Consider the following 25,819-nt stretch of genomic DNA (forward strand, 5'->3'; position numbering starts at 1 on the left):
TTTTTTGGATCATTTCTAAAATTCTTGTTTTCATTCCTTGGAGACTTTTCTTTTGTAAGCCCATATATAAAATTCTTACGTAGCTGAATGAAGGTAAAAACCTTTATGAAAAAGATGCACATTCAAGTTGCTTTACACATAGCTGTACATGTCTTTCAACAAGTGTTTGGCATACTTACAACCCAGCAAGCATTTCCTAGATCAGCTATTTTTACTTTTATATCACAAATGTCATGTACTGGATCTGGCTGACTACTTAGCTGTTTATGGTCTGGACAGGACGCTACTCTTCGAAAAGTTTTCCCTGCAAGGAATAAACACGTACATTTAGTGAACTAATTACCATTTTTGAAGGAAGGATAGGTTCAAATTAGTTTAGTAACATATTATTGATTTTTTTTAACTTATGCAATTAAGATTATATTCATTAAATTCCATTTATTTGTAACTGTTACGCAATGCTTGCATAACTGCCGCAATTTTCCTAATGGTTGCGCAGTACATTCTTAAAAAGTACGTATATAAGGAACAATAAAGACACTATCACAAATACAACACAAGTTTGCTTTAAGCGTTTCTGCTACATGCTTCATCAGATAAGAGGGAAGAAGAAGAAAATAAAAACTAGAGAACGAAAAAAAAAAAGTAATTTTTCTCAGTTTATTCGTTCTCAATTTAATGAAACTTTTCGAAAGGGCTTTTGCTTTATTTGTGTTTTGTAACGGTGCTTTTACTATTCTCTGGGTAAGTACCGGTATTTTGTTTTTTCCTTTGTTCCATGAACAGTTTAACAACATGGAATTTATCTTATTACTACAGTCTTTAACCAGTAGGACAAATTGTATTCGTCGCGGAATTGAGGTACACAATGGTAATCCATGAATTGTTTCAAGGAAAATAGCAGACCATTCTTCATTCATGTTGTGTACCACTTACTGATTCAGTGATAATGGAGGAGAAAACCTACGTGTTCCAGTTTATCCTGATGTTCCTCAAACCACGCCTAAACAGATCTGACTGTGTGCATCAGAGCACGTTGGCTTGGAAAACTGAGTCATATTCATTAGCAAACAACATTGTCCTTTGCACCTAAAATGTCTCTATAACCAATTTTAGTCATTCGTTCCCTGAGAGTAAAAATTTCTGCCCACAAAGCGCAGAGCCACCGACAAGTTCAACAGTAGGGAGTAGTCTTTCCTGACCACAAACTTCTTTGTGCGTCCGCCATAAAATAACCTGGTTTGTTATAGGAAATAAGATAAAGACTCATTGGACCATATGTTTTCGGCACTTTTTTTTTTTTCGCGCTACCGCATTAACAGACGTAATCAGAGGTTTTGATAATGCACACCACCGCGAATTGCCTGGTTAGTCACCAGCAAACATTGTCTATGTCTTATGCACTCGAAGCGCGGGAGGTGATTCCTGAAGAACACATCTAACGCTTGTTTGGTTTGATGCCACGACATATAAACCATCTGCAGTTTGTGAAGACATTATGCCATTACTGATTTATTAAAGTTAGAGGCGTTGTATTTCAAAGTCGTAATAATTTCTGTATCGTCATGCAACAGGCACAAATTTCAATCCAGTCACATATATTTTACTTTGTATTTCGGATTTCGATGTGAATAAGTATATCACATATAAAACAGAAAGTTTAATTCACAGGCTACGGTGGCTCAGTGGTAGAGTGTTCACTTCTGGTGCGTGAAATCATTGGTTTGATACCAGCTCGCACCAAGTAGGCTTTCGGTGGACAAACACTGTGTTTGTTGGTTTTCTTGGGACCGTGAGTTTACGTTTCCACTTACTTCATTAATTCCATTATTTCATTTATTCTCATCATCACTGTCTCCTTTAGAAATACGACATAATCGTAAGACGTAAAACCTAAAATATTTAATTTCATTTTTTAAAATTTAACAAATTAAAGCACTAAAAATTAAAAAAAACCGGATAAAACAATAAAGAGCATCACGCGAAGGACTTATGTACTAACATTACAATCTTGTAAGGCTCACTAGCTTGATCTTAATGAAATCATTAAGTTTTACGTCCCAGGATTATGCCGGTTAGGCTAAAGGAGACGGTGATGATGAGAAATCAATGAAATGGTGGAATGAAGAAACCGGAGAACCCCTAGAAAACCCACGGGCACGGTGTTTGTCCACCACGAAGTCCACACGGCGGGAGCTGGGATCGAACCAGGGACCCCAAGCACCGGAAGTGAACGCTCTACCACTGAGGCACCGCGCCCTCATAGCTTGGTCTTAATAATAAAGGCTAATAAACTCTTTGCAGTGGGAAAAGCTAAGTATGTTTTTCTCATAGGCAACCTACAACTCTTTGCTGGTATACAGGTTGCCCAATACCATGGATTTTAATCGATAGGGTACGTTAAAGTCACCGTTACGCGTGAAGTTGTAATGGATTGGCTGCATTAATAAACTCAGCCGAGACAATTACTTCAGCTGTCCACTGAAAAAAAAATCAAAATTCGCTCTTGTTCAAGTTATGTGGAATAACGGACAGATACACTAACATTACATTCTTATAAGGCAAACTAGTGCGAACCTAATAATCTGTTGCGACTATGGTAAAATAATAAAACTATTCTCAGCTAAATTCATAGAACTCCATAATAAAACATCAAACATCCTATTTTATATCAGCATCACGAATGGGACATACACTTACATAGAGCGACATGAAAAGAAAGAAAAAAAAAAGCATAAATCTGGGCTTATTTGCATGGAATTTTAATTCTTAACGCGTTCAGATATTGTTTCTTCGGAAAGTCCTGACAAAATTCATGGAAGATAGAATTTCGATCTTCGTACCAGGATAGACTTAGATAAAGTAAAAAGGATGTATAATATTTGCTTACGATCTAGGTAAATTAAAAATAAATGTTCATACAGAAAATCATTGTTCATCACCTTCTCTTTCTTGGGAAGATTCTCGAATGTCTGATATTGCCTGGCTCTCACTCCTTCCAAGCGGCGCTCTTTGGTTGTCTGAGTCATGGCCATTGCAAAAATTATTAGGATCTGATGGAATCTGCAGAGAATTATGAGAACCGGCAGGTTGAATTTCAGCATGCTCCATTTCGGCAAAGCTTTTACGGTTTTCGAGATCTGAAAAATATCAAAGTACATGATTAGCAAATTCTAATTTGTCAAAACTACACCAAATTTAATCCGTTCTAGTACATTGGCTATAAAATACTTATGGTACTCTTGATGCATTATTACTTTAGTTATAATTCCAAATATGTATTCGTAAAATCAGTAACATTGACAAAATTAGAAAGCTCGATATATAAATAAAAAAGTTACAATTTCACAAACATTTTAAGAACCCAAAATTCACATTGCTAAAAAATTCATTGTTTGGTATTCACATCGTGAATAAATTTAAAACAAATGAAAGACACATATACTTACATATAGTCTTACAGTTATTTTTCACATATTTGAAAATATGTCACTCTTTTCAATTTGTTGTTAGAAAGGTCATATACATTCTAATCCTAAAATTCAAAGGTATACAACAAAATTTCTAACTTGTTACCACTGTTGATAAATCAACTCCCTAGTACTCAGTTAATTTTCCCTCTAAATTCCTCATTACAAAATCCAAACACCACGCACTTTCAACCACATGTCTGTTTATAAAAAGGATATGGGACCAAAAAACGAGAAATTAATCTGGTCACTTTTTAAATTTCAAACTTACAAATTTAAAACATTGTATCTACAGATATCAGTAGTCTTCAAGAAAATATTTTCAAACAAAATTATGTATTCTTCTGACAAATTTTTTAAAAAATATCTAGTACATCTCGAGTTACGAACTTAACCCCTTTCGCAACACTGTTGTAAATTGAATGTTCGTAAGCCGAAATTATTTTTCTCATTAATTTAAACGTAAATACAATTAATCCGTTCTAGCCACAGAAACGTTGTACTTTATGTATTTGTTACATTTTAAAGTGCTTTCTGTGATAATGAATGTAAAATGAAAATTACATTATTGCTTCTAAAGACACATAAGTAACAGTAAATTGAACAAAATAATATGAGGGCTAAAAAATCAAAGAAGTGAAAAAAAAAAAAAGAACAAGCTTTCTTTTGTTGGATCAAAAGATCCAATATATTTCAGACAGAAATTTTCTTGTAGGCCTTATACCTGAAGAACTGCATATAGTGTATCCAAACCAAAACTACCACTTAACTCAGTTTGATGTGCTTATTCCGTAAAATATACGGAAACTCGATTTATCTAGAGGCAGTTCAAAAATTTTGTGGCTCTGGACCCAACATCTAATTATTGCCAAGATCGCAATCTTTTGATCCATTTTTTGAAACATTCCTAAAATTCTTGTTCATAGCAATCCAACAGATAATATTTACGGTAAACGCGCAAAATCACTACTGAGTGCATGGAACTGTTGGTATAAGAGTGAGTGATTGCGTCTGTATCCCAAAATATTGTTCATTAGCCAAGCAAAAACATTGATCAATTCAAAATTTGTTTGTAAACATGTCTTCGTAACCATTTTGGATTCACTGTATACGTTTTTATTTATTTTTTTAACTATTATTTTTAATAGTTTGTAAAATGAAATGTAATTTTTACACTCCTCTTCATTCTTTGCATCTTTTTCCTCAGCATTTAAATATTAAAATCAATTTTCTTCCAGCTATTTTAATCATCATAATAGTTTAAAATATCAAGTTCTCCATTCATTTTAAAAATGAAATAAGTAAATAAATAATTAAATGAAAATACAAAAGGTACAGGTCACCACACTAAATTTTCTTGCTCTAATTCCTTCAACTAAATCATGTGCTGCGAAATACGAAGAAAATTGTAAGGTGTTTTCGGAAAACCTTACCTAAAGAAAACTCACCCCGAAAAGTAAACTACTACTTGTAGATTTTGCCATAAGAAAATCACTTGTGCCATATATTAAGGTTATTAACGAAATATTTATATAAAAAATAACAATATTGCAGAAGTCATATTTCACAAAACTAAAAAACACCAAAAGTAATCTACTCCTTGTGGATTTTCTCATGGAAGTTACTTAAGTAACATTATATGAATATTTATGAAATAGTAATAAAATTACCTGAGTTGGTTTTGAGATAATCGTTCGGAAAGAAAAAAAAATCTCACTGCCAAGAATAAAATAACCTTTGTACATTTTTTTTAAAGGACAGATGAGCTATGTCACATTATCAGCTTATTAATGAAATATTTATTTATGAAATATGAACAAAAGCGGGTGGGTGTGTCGTTTGAGAAAACCGTCCGAAAAAATTCACTCCTCGTATATTTATTCAGGACAAATGAGTTATGCCATATTGTCAGGTTATTTATGAAAAAAACAAAATATATATTTATGAAATATGACAAAATCGTTTGCTCAGTTGTTAAGAAAATCGGCCGAAAAAAAATCACCCTCAAGAAAAAGCTACTCCTCGACTTTTCCCAGAAAAATGACATACCACAGTATGAGGTTGTTAATTAAAAAATGCTTTATGAAATATAAACAAAATCATCAGAGCAGTTTTTTGAGAAAGTAGCAAATTTTGATTTTCACCCTTCGGTAAATTCCCGTTGTTTATGGGGGTAAGAAGAAAATTCGATACACCCCTGGAGAATCACAGAAAAACCTTAAGTTTAAAATTTGCTCTCGATATGGCTTGTTGAATGGTGTGGCCTCTAGGCGAGTGTACATCAGGCCGAACGAACGGACAGATGTAGAAACAACTTCTTCGGTATGTATGGGTCGTGAAACGTGTAAATCCGTTGAAATCTCGATTTTTTTACTTTCCTTTCGTCGCTCGAAAGTAAAAAATAAAAATAAAAAATTAAATCTTCCTATCACTCTGTGTCTTATACTTGCTCAAACTGGAAGTGTATATATATACAGAATCGTCACAAAAGGTTGGGGATATTGTGAATAGGACAAAAGAAATAGGGACCACGCAATAATGTAGCCTGGTGATGACCGATGAAGTGTTAGAAACACAAAACTGGTACAAGAGTCCACTAGCAAGCCAATAATAATAATAATAATAATAATAATAATAATAATAATAATAATAATAATAATAATAATAATAATAATAATAATAATGCAAACAAAACAACAACTGCACGTATGCCCAACGGGAAACAACTGATCATACTTCCATTTACATGTGTTCCTATTTGAGTGTTTACAATGCCTTAATGTGTAAGAATTCCATTTGTACTGTGTAGTTAGTTGCCTGACACGTTGAAGTGCCCCTGCGTTGAGTGCATTGGTGGTGTTCTGCAGAAGAAAGTGCTATTCCATCTAGACAGTATGAATGAGCTCGTGCAGTGTTTATGGGGTCTGTGGAGGACTAGAAACAGCAGTTTTCAACATGAATGCCCAGTTCATGTGGTGAATATTAACCACACATCATCATCGTACTGCTCCTTCACGGTGTGGGTGTCCGTTATTGTCCACACACAGAAATCTGTCATATACTGGTCGCAGATTGGTTGGGCGAAAACTGAAGGACATCCTCTATATACTGTTCACGAGTTAACCTCCTCGTACAAGTCTCAGCATGTTCGATATCCAAACAGGATGCCCGACCAAACCATGACTTCGCCACTACAAAATAAATTACCTTCTACATGTTAGTACTCTTCATCACGTCGCCAAACCCGTTGTTATTGCATAGCAGGCAGAAATTGTATACGTGTTTAATCGAAAAAGAAGGCGTAGCCGACGCCATCCTTGCAAACGGACGCCAGATGCCCAAACCAGGTAATTTCATAATAAGTTGGCAGGTCTCGAGACCGTCTAAATGCTATTATGTGAATATACTGGTCTTGTCATCTTGCTGCCACTCTTTGGCGACCATTTCCGAAGTCAGTCATACATACGGTTGGTCTTTCTAATCTGTTTCCACGTTTCTGAGACTTTCTCATTTGTAACTAACAAGGCGTACTACTTCAACCTTATATGACCTACTTCAAGCAATGTTACTATTCCAGTTTGAACTAATTGGGAAATTGACACTGTGACAGCTTTCCGTCATTTGAAGCTTGCACTGCTCTGTAGACACCACTCATTACCTATTGTGTCAATGAGACAATAGCACGAAAGCAAAGACCAAATGAATCGAGCATAGACAGTGAGGTCTTTTGCTTTCAAGTGAAACAACACATTGTAGCAGTCTCTCTCCTGGACGTTCTCAGGCTTTCACGAACATGACACGGTGTCTTGCCTAGTATAACAATATTCCAAACCTTTTTGTGAAAAGTGTATGATGTTTATAGCTTTTTCTCTGTTCTTCAATTATTATTTTCTTCTCCCTCTACTTCTTTCCATCCGTATCCAATGAAGCATTTAGTGAAAGTGCTTACAGTACACTCTTTCAATGTGTATGTGATTACGTCTTCACTATTGTCTGGTAAATAATTACCAGAAAATAGAGAAGACGTGATCATATACATTAAAGAAGGTATATTATAAACTCCCTCGCTAAATTCTCCATTAGAAGAGAAAAAAAGCAGTTCATAGATAATAAATAAAAATAAGTAACAGGAAAGTAACAAGTGTACCCAGAGTGAAGATAAAACTCATGGGGCGAATGAATTGTTAAGAATGCAGAAATTTGAATGAACAAATGAAGAGAAAAATATGAATTTATCAATACACTAATAAATTCCACATTGTGAAACTACGTAGATTTCCAAATTATACGAATTCAATACTTAACTTGAAGTAGTACATCTATAATTACTGGTTGCAATAGAGGAATAATATTCAAGATAGATTTTATTCTTCGGATGTTGAATCCGTATTAAAATGCCATTACTCGCTATTCTGTACTGTTTTTGTTCTATGGCGATAGAGTGAACTGCTATTACTCATATTAGTGATCGTTGATGCGGATCTGAAGAGGCGATAGTTCCGTCAACATAAAAAGCTTGACAGTGGGTCCACTTAAAATGTAAATCATTGATTGATTTGAATTTAGCATCCCTTTCAGCAGTGAAACTATAGAAGACATGGACTTACACCTTAAAGTGAGATCGGAACCACATGAACTCCCACAGTAAATCGAACCCCGGTCAACCACGCCAAAGACGAGCACGCTAATAGCCGTTAGGGAGCTATTAGGGGCGCACGTGAGGTAGGGAACATCATCACTACCGGAATGATAGAAACTGTATTATCTACGGTGGGTTGTTGGAAGGTCAAACTGGTATCGAATATAGGACAAGTTTTCCATCTGCTTTTTGGCATTTCTTCGGTGGAGGACAGGGGTATTTCACAAGATCAGTTCTAGCAATGCGGCTGTAGAGGTTCGGGAGCCTTCCGAAGAAGATTTAAAGGCGGACCAGAAAAGCCTTTTCGATTTCAGGCTGGAGGCAAGTGCATTAGTTTGTGTAGGGGATGGATTGTATTAGCGATAATCGGAGACAAGTATGGTGACCGTAAAAAAAAAAAAAAAAAAAAAAAAAAAAAAAAAAAAAAAAAAAAAATCGAGATTTCAATGGGTTTACATCTTTGGAAGCCCCTACATACCGAGAAAGTAATTCCTCGATGCCTTTCCCTTCTGTTCTGATGTACACTCCCCTCACGGTTATGCTGGCTAGGCTAAAGGAGACAGTGATGATGAAATAATAAATGAAATGGTGGAATGAAGAAAGTAATTTACTCTTGGAGGGTAAGTTGTTTTCGGAAGACTTCCTCAAAAGCGACTCACGCAATTTTGTTCATATTTCATAAACAGATGTTCCATTGAGAAACCTGTCATATGGTGTAATCGGTTTTCATTTAGAATTTTACAAGCTATAATTTATTTTCGGGTGTGATTTTTTCCCGGATGATTTTCTCAAAAGCAGCTTACGCAATTTTAGTTCATATCTCATAAATAAATGTTACACTAACAAACCTACATTATGGTATAAATTATTTTTCATTAAAATATTAATAAAGGATAGTATATCCTTGGATGTGAGTTCTTTCTCGGACAATTTGCTCAGAAACTGTTCAGTTGATTATTTGCTCTTTTTTCACTAATAAACACTTAATTTATATTTCTATATTACAGTACAAGTAATTTTGCATGAAAAAGTCCGCAAGTCGTAGTTTACTCTTGGGGGTGTACCTGTTATTTTTTTCCTAAGCACTTTTCATGCTGCATTATCACCCATTTACATTATTGTCATCGTTTATTTTATTTTATTTGTTAGCTTTTTGTAATTTCCTAATTAATTTATATTTTCACTTCATTTATACCTTCGTTCTCCAACACTTTTGTCGACCACTGTTATTTTTGCCACTAAACTAACTAACTTCACCCTTCATTTGAAGATTACGATGCCACGCACCGGGACGATGTAAAGTTCTTTCCTGCTATTTAATTTGTCTCTGTTTTCTTCCTACTCACTAAATCACTAACGGCTGGAAGTACAAGAATGAAACAAAATGTTGGGTAAACAATATATGACGGCACATCGAATGGAGCGCTCCGCATACCTCACAACGCCCCCTATCATTAGGCTCCGAGAAGTTACTAGAAAAATTTAAACAGGTATGGTATGTGATTATTCACATTATTCAAAATATCATGCAAAAACAAATTTTGTAGGAAAAAGTTTGCCGCTCTGGGAAGGATTCCTTTGTTTTACCCTCATATGTACGAAATAATACCGAATAGAAAAAGTAGTCACCTTCTCTAGAACTACTAGTGTTGATTCATTTCTATCGTATCGATGGCGTTTCACTGGTAACAACTAACTAAATGACACATCGTTGCTGACATATTGCAAATTAAGTTAGCCTAGTTTGCCAGTCGGTTATGGAAACTGTTCAACATGGGTTGAAACAAATATATGAGAGAATGAATAAACTAAGCCATTGTGTTTGCAAGTGCCTACGGGTACACAGTAAATGTTGCACGATTTGTTAGTGTCAAAGCGACCTGTTCAAAGTGTCCACAAGGAACAGTCTAGCAACTGTAAGAACACCAAACAGTGTCAGAACAATGGTCGCAAAAACATAATAATTCAGAGAAATAGAGCTGACGAGTTTAACGCTTAATCAAAGAAAATAATTTATGAACCTGCTGCAGTATGTCAATACAAGTCCATCCAACCAACTTTCGAAAAAGCACTGCCGAGGAAACTTCACACAATGGACACTTGGAATCAAATACCACGAGAGAGACTACTTCTCACTGCATAAAGCTGAAGCTTGTCACAAAGGACTTAAGAACACAGACAATGGATTATAACGGACTGGAAACGTGTATTGTTTTTCAGCGAGTCGCGTTTGTGTCTGATTTCTAATGATACAAGGCGTCGAGTGCATTGAAAGCTCACTTACTTCCAGTGTGTGAAGAGTGATTTAACCTGGAGAAGAATTTTGTGATAGTGTGTGGGTGTTTTTCATACCACGACTTGGTCTCACTCCTATAGGCGAATGAACATGAAACCAGCATGTTTATTTACTCATTCTCAGTGATCAGGTATTGCAGTTTCTCCATCTTCATGATGAATAAATATGCAGTGGAAACTCATCTTCCAAGATGAGAAGTTCCATGTTCACATAGTCTCAAAGCATTTGTACAATGTCGCGCCTAGTCTGGCCTCCGAAGTTTTCAGATTTAAATCTAATTGAAAACTCGGTGAGACAACTGAAGGAACGGGCGAAACGCAGAAGAAAGAATCCTCGTACTCTGCTGGAACTAAAGGATAGATTAATAAGCGAATGGATTCACACCTTCTGTGGCATACCTGTGGCATCTCGTAAAATCACGAACAAAATATCCTGCAGTTATTTTGATATTAAGTAGGTTCTACGGAGATTACCGATTTATTTTTTCCTGTCTGCTTTCTACTCTATAACAAATTACAATCATATTCCAGCTTCCTTACTTTAAACACTGCTGCTATTGCAAGCAGAGGCTAAATCCATTTGAAATCACCAAATTTCATATTAAAAGAGTGCTGATAATATTTATTTATTCATTGCAATTTTTGTACACAAAGTTGTACTATTTTTAAAGAGTTGAAAACAAGCGTTTATTAGATGTTCCGTTTTTGTTTGCGCAATCATTTTATATACAATGTAAGTATTCTTTGTTCTTTACAAAGTTTTGAGGTAAAAGCTATAGCTGTGTTACTTTTTAAGATACTGTTTTGTAACGAAAACCACTTGAAAGGGGGTTAAATGCACAATAAATAATGACCAGTGCACTTTTAGGCCTATTTACACCTACAAATGCCTTTTAAAAAATACCGAAAGTTTAAAGGTTAAAAACACGAACTGTCATTTTTTAAATTAAAAATTACGAATGAAATATAAGACTCACCGTTTTTCCTCTAGCTGTGGGCTTCATGGTATGCTATTTCCTAAAACAGTTTAGCATCTGACATTTTTTTTTTTTTTTTTTTTAATGAGTCTTCAAACATTGGACTATTTCGAAAATCGGTTATGTTCAACCATAATATCTCAAAAGGGACAAGTTTGAAAAATCCCAAATCGCCAGAAAACAATCGTTATTTGTGAACTAAGAAGTGTTTAAAATTTGATCGTTGAGACTTGACTACTTTCTAACTTACGTTCTTCTTTTTCTTTTTCTTTGGGGCGGGGCGGGGGCGAAATTCGGTTTATTAGGAACTAAAGTACAACTGAACTGATCGTTAATTCTACAACTAAACTACAGATATTAGGTATTACAACATATAGAGTTCTGTTCCATTGTGCACGTTGTTTTATTGTAATAACAGTTTACTCGGACAAAGTAATTGTTAATCACGTTTCGAAAAAAAAAAATATAAAAAAATAGTGAACATCCCTTTAATAATAAATTGTCCTGTTTAGCTTACCGTTTACATAAAATACAAAAGAATACAAACAGAAAACACCTTCTTTAAAATTGGTGGCTAAACGATCCTCAGTCGGCTGCCTTTATACTGAAGCTAAGACATCTTTCGTTGACCACAACTCTTCCAGCAAGCTATAAACGGCACGTGTGTGAAGTTTCGATGAAACATTGTTGCCATCACTTTAGACCTTTTAAAAATTTGGATAATTTACCGATTATTTCTAGATGGATATATGTGAATGTGCATGTATTCTTGCCTCTTAGCCTAGCAGAACTAGATGCGTGCCACTAGACTCGTAAAGCAGGGATAGAAAAAAAGTCGACTAAGGACCGTTTGGCCGCGCCGACTTCAAAAATGTCTTTTGTGTGTATTCTTTTTATATTGTATTTAAACTGTAAGCTAAACAGAATAAAGTGGTCTTAAATACTTTATGAATTTCATAAGCTCAAACAGTATAGAAGACAAAAACAGTGTTTAAATATTTTTTCCCTCAAAACATGATTGATAATTAGTTTGTCACAATAAAATATTACAACAAAACAATATGCACAATTGAACTGAACTGTATGTTTTAATATTTAACATATATAGTTTAGGTTTTAGAATGAACCATCAATTTAGTTGTACTTCAGTTGCTTAAAAAAAGTAAAGTATCAATTATCAAACTTTAACCACCTAATAATTGACAAATAGCAATTGTTTTCTGAAAATTTGAGATTTTCCAACTGTCCCCTTTTGAAACATTTCTGATTGAATATAAATGATTTTCGAGAAATCCCAGTGTTTGGAGAGCCATAACAAGAAAGAGACTAGACTCTCAGTCATCAAACATTTGAAGTAGTAGTATAACACAAAACCTATTTCTAGAAAGGAAAAATAAAGGGTTCTCATTTTTTCTTTGACTTTTTAAATTTAAAAGTGACAGTTTGTATTTTTCAAACTTGAACTTTCACTATTTTTTAAAAGGTATTTGCAGTATGATAGCTTTAAATGTGTACTGGACTAAAAATACTGAATATTTAATTCGCTTTTAAGTTGTTTTTTTTTTTTTTGACTGAATTTAATATCTTCAAAACTAATTGAGCCGCGGTGTCTATAGTAAACCTTTGTAAAGTGCAAAATATGCTTACTCGCCTATATAAAATGGTGGCTCAAATAAAAGAGGAACACTTAGTCAGCAACCACTATTGATTGATTTGATATGGATTTACCCTACATCGTTAGAAACACTTGAGATATATATATATATTTGATAACATCAAAAAATGTAATTTGTTGCAAATAGTATTTATATGGGCGTAATATGAAATTCAATGTTCAAAATGTTACGAAATTAATGTCGCAGAATAACTAATTTCTGGTGATGTTCCATTCTTACTATTTACAGAGATTTGAGGACGAGAAATACAGAAAAAATAAAGTATTTGCTGCTGTGCAAATGTTGTGAATATATTCGGATAAAAATTAGGAAACAGCATTATGATGTTTTATTCATCTGTGTCTCTGTGCCCCGTGGCAATGTTCAAGGGAAAAAAATGAAAATCCCACACAGCTTTACACCAATTAGAGAAAATGCGATTACTCTTGTACAGATCTCGCACGTTTTTGCGTTGGTTTGCAATGGTTAAAGCTCGAAGAGTATAGTGTGTGATCCGTGACTTTTGGCTTTCTTTTTTAAAGCAAAAGTAACACCAATTTCTGGGTAAACTACCACTAATTTCTTGAAAAGTAACATTAAGTAATCTAGGTTCTTGGTAGTAACAGATAACATTAAATTCCTCATACACTCAACAAATATAACTGGCATTAACAATGACAAACATGCAGAATACCGGCAACAATGAGTACTTCAGCACCAATTATGCAAACGCTGTTTTGCTGTTTTATTTTAGACCAATAGTAGTAACATAAGCAGGACTGAATTCACCTAACGCACACTATTTTATATATAGAGAGTTAAAAAAAACAACGTTAAATCACATATTCTGAAATCACTTTGAATCATTATGCACAATCAGACGCCACTAAAAAAAAGTATTGAAATATTTTAACTCGTGAGACGTACCTTCTGAAGAACAGGACTAAAACAAAACATGTTCCAAGTAATACCACACCAAGAATCGAATATGCTTACAAGTGACCATGTACAGTATCGATATATCAAACCTTATACGCAACCTGCTCTTACTGTCAAAGAATTTATTAATTCAGTAACAACTGATATCAAGGTAGCGATAGATCTTTGTCAAAAACCTTTAACCCATGAATTAGAGCAGTGTCGAAAACGGAATAATCAGGATAAGAGGACTTTCACATGGGTTATTTCTCCATACAAGAAACTGCCTACAAGATTACAGCATACAGGCATTTGCACCAAATTGTTGACAGTTTATTTTATTACTTAACTTTAAAAATAGATCTTTCGCACGTTAATACGTGTTGCAGAAGTTATAAAATCAATCCATGTCTCATACTTAATTATCAATAATAATCTGTAATTATCTTACTCTTCGCCGGTATATACCTAGAAATATACCGTTATTGCTATCTCGAGCAGCGGGAGGTGCAATTCTGGGGAAGTTTCACTACCATACTTATTAACTTATTTATCTAAAGATAGAGGTAGTTTATACATATATGCATTATTGGTGCTGATTATAAAATACTACCAAACATTTAAAGCAAACTTTATCTCTGCTTTATATCAATGCTCCAACGTTTTCTACTACTATCGGCAGCCACAACTACCACTTCCTTCAGCAAGTCAACTGACAATTTTGCAATATTTCGAAGAAAGCTGCTCATATTAAATCGAAAAGCCTTTAACCACTTAACTGTCTGCTTTTCTTGCGAAGCACTACACAAATAACAATAATAAACTCACTCGACTTAGATTTCTTGATATCACCGTTTTGCTGAGGATTGGAAATCTTCGGCCCTTGACATTTGGGAGTGAGTTCATTGTCACCAGAGAGGCCTTTGCTAGCCTGCTGAGTATTGTTTATATCTGTAGTGTCTGTACTATGTTGGTTGTCAGGGCAAGAAACACTGGGAAGGTCTGGCACTGGAATTTCTTGGAATTCTTCTCCATCACCACCACTTGGTCCATCACTTTCTGGTTCAGCTTCTTCCCCCCCAGAATGGGCACCACTTTGACTCCTACCCTCCAATTCTTCCATTTGCTGAATTTGCTTTTCCAAAAGTTCCGCTTGCCTTTTGGCCTTCTTTTTCAGCTTCTTTTTCTTGTTCTTAGACATTTTGGTATTAAGATCTGGAGCCTGGAATTCTTTCGGTGCAGTACTCACTACAAAATAAAGAAACACGAATTATACATTAGAAAACTGTTATTACAATAATATGCATACAACAATCAGTTTTGTACGCTCAGAACTTCATTAGCAAACACTGGTGGAATTTTAAACGCTAATTTTCTATCTTTTGTTCGCGACTGAGAGAATTAAATAAATAAATTCCGTACACAACACAGAACATACATGTCAATTCAAATGTTATAATCTGAAAGCAAAGATAAACGTTACCTATCTAGACATTCTCTAGTGTAGCTTATCAATTTGTGCAACTGATGCCTTCCTTTAATTATGATACTTATGCGTATGTTATCTTTATGCAAATTTTTATATAAGGTTATAACAGATATTTCAATTAGAAACATTCCTAACTCACGTTTAATAACACTCAGATACGTAAAAGTGGTATCAATAGAAAAAGAAATTCAAAACATTTTCAGATCTGGTAAATCACTCGTAGTTATACAATTCATCACGGGCGCGATATGAGAGAAAGGTCTACTAGCATGTAAAGGTGTATTAGATATACACGACAAATTTTGCAACTTTTATGTGTTTCAGGTTTACTAACTTTTTTTTTTAATTTCTTTTTCTAATGTATATCATTACAATAAAAGCTACTCACCTTACTTTGAAATTCTGTATTCTCATCTAAAGCTGAAATTATACCTTCTTTCCCTCATTGGTATGAGTAAGATTATTAACATTCAAGTACATGACACTGAGGTTATAAAGGACAGGACCTAATATTAAATTGGGAAGGTTTTGTATTCCTTGCAGGGTCTGAACGTAGTAACTTATAGAAAATGAAGTACTGTATTAAGAACTAGCAATACATTGTGGAGAACTGCAGAAAAGAAAACTGCTAATTTCTAGCACAGAGTTTCATCATAGAAATGAATAAAACAAAGATCATTTTGTGCAAAATGTTTTTTTTTCTTTCTTTTTTAAACGACAATATTTATCATGTCTATAGGATCGTAACGTAATTAATCTATTGAAGTTAATTATTTCCTCCGAATTTTGAACGAAAATTATTACATTACATAATTTATTCAAAAGATTCTCAAAATCTGCATAAGACAAATGAGCATCAATAAACATGTTGAGTATGTTGCCAAAACTAAGTTCGTAGAAAATCGATTTAGTTTAATTGTTATTAATAAAAAAACTGATAAATCCCAGATTAAAATTTAGCAGTTTCCTACACAATATTTTTGACTCTTAACTCAATGCACAAGGATTAGTACATCTAAAAAACTATCTAGTAATTGAATGGCTAGCATAGTTACTAGACTTTGATGTACATCAATCAGATGTGTTTCTGGCAATAATTTTTCAATTTCTAGTCAGAATTTAGTCTCAGTTAGCAAATATGAAACATAGTAGCAATACTACTATTATAATAATATGAAGGGAACGATACAATAATAAATGGTAATATTGATAGCATGAGACAGTGGAAGAAAACAACAATATCCCACAGCAAACGATGTACGACTTTCGTTCTAAAAAATAATTTATTACATTTTTTACAAAATTCTTTCAGTCTCCTTCAAAGTACTCTCCATTAAATGAGATTCATTTCTCCGTCTTCTTTCCCACGGTTTGAAGCACCTCTAGAACTCTGCAACTTTTATATCGTCCGATGCGCTCTGCGAAGTTCTTTTTACAGCCTTTACACCATCAAAACATTTTCCTTTTAGATTTTGTTTAATTATCGGAAAATGTCATCATGTTGGTCAAAAACTTTGGATTACTTTTAATCTGATTTTTTCAAGTCCTGGCTCAAATTTATACGAATGATTTGATCCTGTGTGAGCAGGCGAGAAACAAACTTAGCGGCAACATGTCTCATTTGCAAAACCTCATGCTGGCACGAGCTCCAACTCACTCCTGCCTGTTTTGAAATATCATCGATCATGAAACAACGATCCTCGCTGATTTTGGGGCAGATTTGTTCGATGTTTTCGTCGTTTCGAAATGATGAAGAGCACCCAGAACGAGCATGAACTTCAACACTCATCTCACCACACTTAAAGTGTTCAAACCACTCAAAAATTGTGTGCGGTTCATAGTATCCTTCTTGAAAGCCTGTTAAAGCATTTGGTAAGTTTTCGTTTCCGATCTTCCAAGTAGGAAGCAAACGCACTCCTCGTTCCTTTGAATCTGACATAACGATTTCGCAGACGGCAAACGAGAACAGTTGAGAAAAACAATAATACGATCAAACGTTCACCTCCTACGCAGACGCCGCTTGGCCAACTGATCTGGGAAGGTCTCTATTAGACCCACTTAGCAGAAGAACTCTCTACTACGCCTAGGAACGGGAGCGCTCTTTCAATCCGGTTTCTTTTGGGTCCCCCCTCGTACATTATGTATGTCTATCTAGCACCCCACATAGATTGACCAGAAGTCTTAATTCTGATTCGATGCTTTAGATGACTCTATTAAGAAGCCACAATGGCCAACGAAAAATAATTAAAAATTATATCTTCAAGCTAAATTATGAATTTCAGAATATAATTATTTGCATTTATTTGGCTAGTTTTACGTAACACATCTACGCATTTCATGTAAGTGGAAACCTGTCTCCTACCGAAGTTTACGCACTCAATTAGGAATTAGGAATTATATATCTCGACTTTCGGTATCTATGGACATTTTGGCCCATCAGGGATAAAGGATGACTCCCTCAGCGATTACACTACCTGGGAAAGTGATGAAGTAAGGAGAGGGGTAGGGACCGTTATGTTAGATCCATCCAGGCATGCCTAGTGTGGATGAGGAAAACCCAAGGAAAAACCTCATTCAGGATGGCTAACGTGAAAAGGTTTTTACACCGATCCGGCTGTGTCTTCACTGGGAATCGAACCCGGGAGCGCTCCAAAAACGAGAGCGTTGGCAACTTTAAATATGCAAAATTATACCATTTTAACAACTATGTTGTTATATGGGCATACTCGAAAAAAAATGCCCTATTTTCATCAACTGTCTGCTTGACTGTTGTTTTACATTAAAAAAAAAAAAAAAAAAATGACTCAATGATGATATTACTTTACCCATGTTCGTCCGTGTCTATCAGCCTTGAACAAAATTATTCGCGAGATGACGGAGAAGCGCTTTTGGACTATAACCTGTTACCAATAAGTTGCTGTAACAACCAATGTATTCTACAGGAGTATCTAGAATCCTTAGGATCTAGGGCTAACTTCTAGAGCAGGTAACAAGAGTACACGCCACATGTGACCTGTTATTTATTCCCCTTAGCGTTTACTCGAAACTGTTAAACATAACCACAACTCATGATGGTTTTATCGCAAGCATAAAACCACAAACTTCTACAATCTCAGTTACTCGTAACCATCGTTCATAATCCATTGTTCGCAAAGACTTTATTAGAACTATATCAACCCTTACATTCCTAGGCTAATACATAATCATTACATACTTCCTGTACAACGTTGATTTATTGGGTTTAGAGTACACCTTCGTTACCGAGGCTAAAAAAGTCAAGAACTACTACTTAAAGTAGAACCCGAGCCACTAGTAGGTTATTTATCCGAGACTTAGTAGCCCACTGGCGACTCAACTCTGAATTACGTAGTCATGAAGCTATTCAGTAATCTAAGATTCCCGCTCTGATACGTGGTATTATAATGGAAATGTGAAAAAAAAAATGAAATCGTTGAGTTTTACGTCCCACGGTTATGCCGGTTAGGCTAAAGGAGACGGTGATTATGAGAAATGAATGAAATGGTGGAATGAAGAAAGTGGGAGGAAACTGGAGAACCCCGAGAAAACCCACGCACACGGTGTTTGTCCACCACAAAGTTCACTTGGCGGGAGCAGGGTTTGAACCCGGGACCCCATGCACCAGAGGTGAACGCTCTACCACTGAGCCACCGCGGCCCCCAATGGAAATGTGAGTAAGAGAAGTTCTTTGTTCCGCACATTTTTATTTCCGGATGACATTTATAGAAACTAATGTAACTTAACTGTAAATAAAATTGTGCTTGTCACGGGTTCCAAAGGTCTCCAGTTATATGATGCTGAAGCTACAGTATACAGTTTCCCTTGTTTCCTGTTATAAAGTTGAGCTCCAACTCTTGAGAATGAATTCGAACAGTGGAACCAACCTTTGACAAATCTGCTGGAGCATATATTTTGATTGTTGGAATTCCTTATTATGCGGTTTTGTTCAAAGCCATCTCTGCTTCCATTTTAATAATTCAAATAAGTGAGGCAGCTATGAGGAAAACTTCGGCAAATACTTTACCTAATATTCTTTTAGTTGAGGCACCTCCTTTGATGCTTCACATTTTAAAATCGCCTCTTGGTGTTTCATAGTTGGGAAAATACTCCTTGGAGAAATCGTATGTCCCAGATATGTAATTTCAGGTTGTAAAAACTGGCATTTATCCAAGCATATTTTAACGTGACATGAATGTCAACACTGTAGTACTCTATTAGTACGTTCTAAACATTCTTCTCTATATCACGCTTAGTTATTAAAATGTAGTCCAGAAGTGCGAATACTCCCAGAAAATCTTTTTTAAAATGTGCACTATTATCCTCTGAAATATGTGGGGACTGCATATCAACCCAAATGGCAACCGTTGAGGATTTAAAAGCCTACAAGACGTGTTAACTGTACGAAAAGGTTTGGATTCATCATCTGCTAATATTTGTTGATACGCTTACCGTAAAAGAGATCATTCCCAGCAAACTGTTAAGAATATCTTCCGGATTTAGCAGTGGAAAACAATTTTGTCTAGTGCTTTGTTTAATGTTACCTTATAGTCTATACACAATCTAAATCTTCCATTCTTGTTTTTCCCCCACTACCATTGGGGTAGCCCAATCCGAGTACTGTACCGGTTTCCAGATACTTTGTTTGACTAAGACTTCAACATCATTCTTTGCTAGGTCAGAAACAGTAAACGGTAATTGGTAATATTTCCTAATATCTGCACTGCATTCGGCCTAATTGGAATTTGACACACGAACCCTGAGATTGGCTAACCAACAGAATCTGAGAATACGCCAGGAAATCTCTGCTTTAAGGTGTTACTAATGTCAGTCACAAATGTATCATTCACACTGTGAGAAGGGTATTGTGTATCAGCTTTTGAAGAAATTGTCTTCCATATGTAAACATGATATCAATCCATGGCATTCCCATAATGAGATGATCTAACTTACCTGTCACTACCACAATAATCATCTTCCAAGAAAATATATATTTCACGACTAAAACTGTTTTTTCGCCTTGCACAATTATAGGTGAGCCTTCAGCCGCCTTTAAGTGAATAGCTATGGCTTCTAATTGAAGATTAGTAAAACATGCTATTTTGAACGACTGTGGCTGCATCTCCTGTGTTAACCTCATATTTCAAAGGAATGTTGTTGCAAAATAATAGTATAAAATTAAAATTTTGAGTTTTACGTCCCACAGTTATACAGTTAGGCTAAAGGAGACGGTGATTATGAAAAATGAATGAAATGGTGGAATGAAGAAAGTGGGAGGAAACTGGAGAACCCCGAGAAAGCCCACGAGCAAGGTGTTTGTTCACCACAAACTCCACACGGCGCGAGCTGGGATCGAACCAGGAACCCCAAGCACCGGAGGTGAACGCTCTACCACTGAGCCACCGCGCTCTTCTGCAAAATAACTGTATCCTACATATATTAGTTTTATTAACCATTTGTTTTCTCTTTACCAAACTAAAGAAAAGTGAATGAGCCTGGTTTTTAATTTCACCATGCGTCGTCGTCAATTGATAACTATAGATATTTCAATATTATTCCACAAGACTGTAATATACTTCACCATCGGTCTGCTGTATATTCAAGCATATAGCACATATAGACCAGCTGCACAATAATAACCTGTAATTAACTAAGGCCATGTAACCGAGAATAATATGCAGAAGATATTCTGGATGTAACTCTTTAGTCATTTTAAATGGAATGAAGTAGAAAATCGATGATAAACATTTTAGCAAACAATTCCTTGTTCACCCATATGTTATTCGAATTTACACATACTCAACGATCAATTTAAATATTTGATTTTCTTGCTCAATTGTTAAACTGCTTACTAAGAAAATATGCGAATACTTTCAATCCACTACAGTATAGATCTGGAAAAAGTTTATTTCGTTTGACGTCCGGGCACAGAGTTTTCGATTTGTGTATATAGGTCACAACTTTAATTTAAAAAATTACTGTGGTTCATCGGCGTCCTTTGGAGAACACCCGATATACAGGTACTTACCAATTTAATAGAACCACCTGAAAAAGGACAACTTACCAGAGTAATATGGAGTTGCACCACCTTTTGCTCTCAGAACAGCTCTGATGCGACGTGTAATGGAGTCACAAAGATAGTGAATGGCAGCACGTGCAATATTATATCATTCTACGTGCAGTGCATCACTACGTTTCGTGAGAGAGGATAAAGGTGGAAATCTGTGCCAGATTTAGACATTGGAGAGTTATATATATATATATATATATATATATATATATATATATATATATATATATATATATACAGAGAGAGAGAGAGAGAGAGAGAGACGTACCCACATGCGCAAAAAAATTGCGTGTATACTGTAAATCAAGATTTTTCGCATTTATTCCATTTTCCTTACGTTTATGAGTAAAATTCAGTTATTAGTATGTGGAGTATGTGGAGAAAGCTATCCATCTAAGGAAGTATTTTCAAAAAATATAATAAAATAATAAAAATATAAGCAAAAAACAAAATTACGCTCAGTTTTGTGTATACTGGCAATCATGCTTTCTAGGGATTTTTCAGTAGCAGAGCACGATTGCGAAGGGAAATTGACAATAGGCAGTGAATGAGCTGGGGGAAGGAACTGGAAAGTGGAGTAAAATATTGAATTTATTGGTTTAAACCTAGTGTCTAGATGGTGTGCCAAATATAAATTAGCATCTGTAACTAAGATGTACGAAAATATAGAATTAAACAGAAAAACTCTTATCTTAAGGTTCGAAGCGATACGCACCATGGTTATGAGCATTATTTGTTAAGAAAAAGAGAGCAAACAAAACGTAGTCTCCGTGGTTAGGTGGATGGAAAGGCGGACTAGCAGTTATTTTATTATTTTGACACGAGATCGATTCGCATTTTTTTTTTCAAAACATTATAGGAAGTGTGTAATTTTGATGTTAATAAGAACCGAAACAATATAATAAGGAAATAACTTATTGATAGTATCCTTTAATCGACGTATTTATTCAGTATTAGAATAAGTGTACTATTGGAAACAGCGTTTGTTTTCAGTTTATGGTCTTGTTTGTTACACCTCCCCTGCCCGTTCTTGAACAGTAGACAACTCACTTCGGATTTGTGTGTCAAGAACAAGAAAAAGAACATACGCGACCTTGACAGTCTTTACAGTCTTACCCCTTGTTACATCGACATGACGTTACATCGAATGTTAGAATAGCTTGTTGTCATGGAAGAAAGGAAAAAGCTGATGTCAAATTATTGATTGTGTGTGTGTGTGTGTGCTTGTTTTTTTTTTCTTTTTAGAGTATTTACTCTCTCTCTCTCTTTTTTTTTTTTTTCATATCCACAAGTGCAAGAAATGCAATAACAAGTCTATGCAAGGAATAAAGAATGCTTTCGTTGAACGAAAGTAAATTATACAGATCTATGTATGCGGAACACGAATATTTCCAAAAGATAGCATGAATATGAACGATAATCATACCATATTTCTACATTATATAGTAGCGTGAAAAGCTGATATTAAAATGATATATAAAACAGGCATAAGCTTTTTTCTAGCATGGCAACACATTAAACGTAACTCATTAAATTTTGGGGATTACAAATTATCACCTTACGTGTCGTTGTATTCCTATTCGTTTTCACGTTCGAGCGACGAAAGAAGAAATTGTAGTGATAGTGATAAAAATCGAATTCGAGATTTCAATGAATTCAAGTTTCACGCCCCCCACATATCGAAAAAGTGATTTTGATGTCTGTTCATCTGTTCGTCTGTCGGATCTTCACGCTTCTACATGCATTCAAATAGAGGCCATACTGTTCGACGTATCTGGACCGAATTCTAGACATGAAGTTTTTATAACACTTTATCGTTTCGAATTCTATATTCTCCGACACCTAAAAATAAGGGTAGTTTACTGAAGGATGAAAATTTAACATAATTAAATTGTCTCAAAACAGCTGCACAGATTTTGCTTACTTCTTTACAAGATTTTGCTTATATTTTATTAATAACCCTTCGCCGTAGTATAAATCATTGCTCTGAAAAAATACATAAGGTGTAATTTACTGTATGGGATGCGTTTTTTTCGAACAATTTTCTCAATCACATTTCATAAATAAATGTATCATTAATAACCTAACAATATGACAACTCGTTCGTTGTGTGAACATTCAGAAGGGGTAGTTTACTCTGTTTATTCTTCTCCGACGATTTACCCATTAACACCTCACGCAATTTTGTTCATATTTCATAAATAAATGTTACATAAATAACCTAACGATATGGTATAATTCCATCATCCTAAAAAGCTAGAAGTGGTATATTACTTTTCGGAGCAAGGTTTACCCTACGATTTTGTCGAGAACGACTCAGGCAATTTTGTTCGTATTTCATAGATAGCATAACTCGTTTGTCCTGAAAATATATACAAGGGATATTTTATTCTTGGGGATGACTTTTTTGACGATTTTCTCAGAAAGTACTCAGACGCTTTTGCTCATAGTTCACATACAATTATTTCCTTATTAATTCTAATATATGGCATAAGTTATTTCTAACACAAATATGATCAATGGGTACTTTACTTTTGGACGTAAGTTGCTTCGAACAAAGTTTTCCAAAACACATTATTTTATTCGCATTTCCCAAATAAATGTTTCAGTAATAGCTGCAGCGTAACACGTGTCAGTTTAAGAAATTCCAGCGAGAAATTCAGTGAGTTTCATCCGCACCCATTCTTAAATATATCTTTAAATGTTACACCTATTCTGTAATCACAATTTTCCTAACAAAATCGAAACTTCTTTTCAAATGTGCCTTGTTGTGGCCAAATGGTTCAAGTGCAATGGTTCTGGATTTGATTCCTGGTGAGAGCTAATGTATTTTTATCCAACGTTAAGGTATAGGTAATAAGTAGATGCAAAGAGAAAAGTGTTTAAACAAGCCTAACCAAGCTAATGGATAATGCAAAGAAATAATACAATATTACGAAGTTGTTAATATTAGATATTTGCGTGTGAAATGTCCAACCGATGACTGTCAACTCCAAAGGTAATAAACTGAAACATCCAATACCAGGTTAATCAGTGGTCTCTAGGTAAAGCTATCCTACTAGGAAGTGATTAAGATACCAAAAAATGTTGTAATCACTGGGAAACATGTTAGGAGAATATATTGGGTGAGAGAGTTTAATACTTCAACTCATGAATAGTATGCACCTTCGTTGAGTACTGAAGTGCGTAGGCCTATATAGGTTTGCATTGAAATGAGCATGAATACACAATATCTGTTCAACATTACGGGGAGCTTGCGGACAGGTTTGCAGTACATTTCACGGGCTTCGATATTGTAACGATCCTAGCAAACTCCTCAGCCTTCCCCACTGTACATTGTAAGTTAAATTCGTGCTTAATTAAAACTTTATTTGTTTAAATTTAACGCTGTTAACCGGTATCACCTGTGCTCTACGGGCAACAATCCGGCAGTAATTCTTTATTTTTGCCCTTTGTTTTAGCTTTTACAGACATAAATGAATGTCTTTGTTCATAAATTTCTTTGTCTATGGTTTTGCATATACGTAGCGTGGACATTAAATTTTGACTTCTACGCCATATGCATCTAATTACAAACACACCTATAGAACGAACACAACAAACTTGGAATATATATAGTTTGTGTATGCAAAATCATACACAAGGCGCTGCACGGGAGATCCGTGTGCATACATATGGCAGTCAACTTCCTAAGAAATTTATAATAATAATAATAATAATAATAATAATAATAATAATAATAATAATAATAATAATAATAATAATAATAATAATAATAATAATAAACAGAAAACGAAACAGTTATTTACATAATTTATTTATTTAAGCATGTACGTGCAATGGACTTAAGTTATCTCTCTCTCTCTCTCTGTTTGAAGACAACAACCCTTAGGGTACCAAGACATAGAAAAGGACTTGTGGCACTCACGACTATAGGGTGGTGTGGTTGGCACATCGGGTTCATTTGTTATTAGTCCCAGCTTTCTAGACCGGATGCAGTTATTCTCGGTAGAAAATACAAGAAAATATACCTTTCTAATACTACTAAAATAAATAATTACACTCATTCCCTCAATGTGATACTTGTTTGTTTAACTGTATACAGACAGCTGATCCGTGGAAGAATCGTTGGTAATAATAAATAAAATAAACTCGACAAATATTCTTGTAAATAATAGGTAAAAGTTTGCGTCACACTGTTCATTTTGCTGGGCACGCCAGTGGGCCGTGTTATCCGGTTGTGGCACACTGGAATATAGGGTATGGCTTTCTAATTTTTCCCAACTATTTT

The 25,819-nt window shown here is 35.0% G+C and overlaps 2 protein-coding genes across 6 annotated transcripts in view; one reads left to right on the plus strand and one right to left on the minus strand.

Moving 5' to 3' along the window:
* The window catches only part of LOC145688344 (SRSF protein kinase 3-like), a 354,260-nt gene that overhangs the window by 45,568 nt on the left and 282,873 nt on the right, over positions 1-25,819 (minus strand). For 4 of the 5 annotated variants that reach the window (XM_081762483.1, XM_081762484.1, XM_081762481.1 and 1 more), the window contains 3 exons: positions 14,783-15,202; positions 2,943-3,140; positions 180-304 (listed from right to left, as the gene is read on the minus strand). In XM_081762483.1, coding sequence (XP_081618609.1) covers positions 180-304; positions 2,943-3,140; positions 14,783-15,202 — 743 coding nt within the window. The remainder of the gene's footprint in view (positions 1-179; positions 305-2,942; positions 3,141-14,782; positions 15,203-25,819) is intronic. The other variant, XM_081762480.1, reaches the window with a different exon arrangement.
* Positions 1-25,819, plus strand: part of LOC145688345 (uncharacterized) — a 125,373-nt gene that overhangs the window by 30,516 nt on the left and 69,038 nt on the right. The window lies entirely within an intron of this gene.

The sequence above is a fragment of the Thermobia domestica genome, chromosome 6 (assembly GCF_964235325.1).
Source record: "Thermobia domestica chromosome 6, izTheDome1.hap1.1, whole genome shotgun sequence".
Classification (NCBI taxonomy): domain Eukaryota; kingdom Metazoa; phylum Arthropoda; class Insecta; order Zygentoma; family Lepismatidae; genus Thermobia; species Thermobia domestica.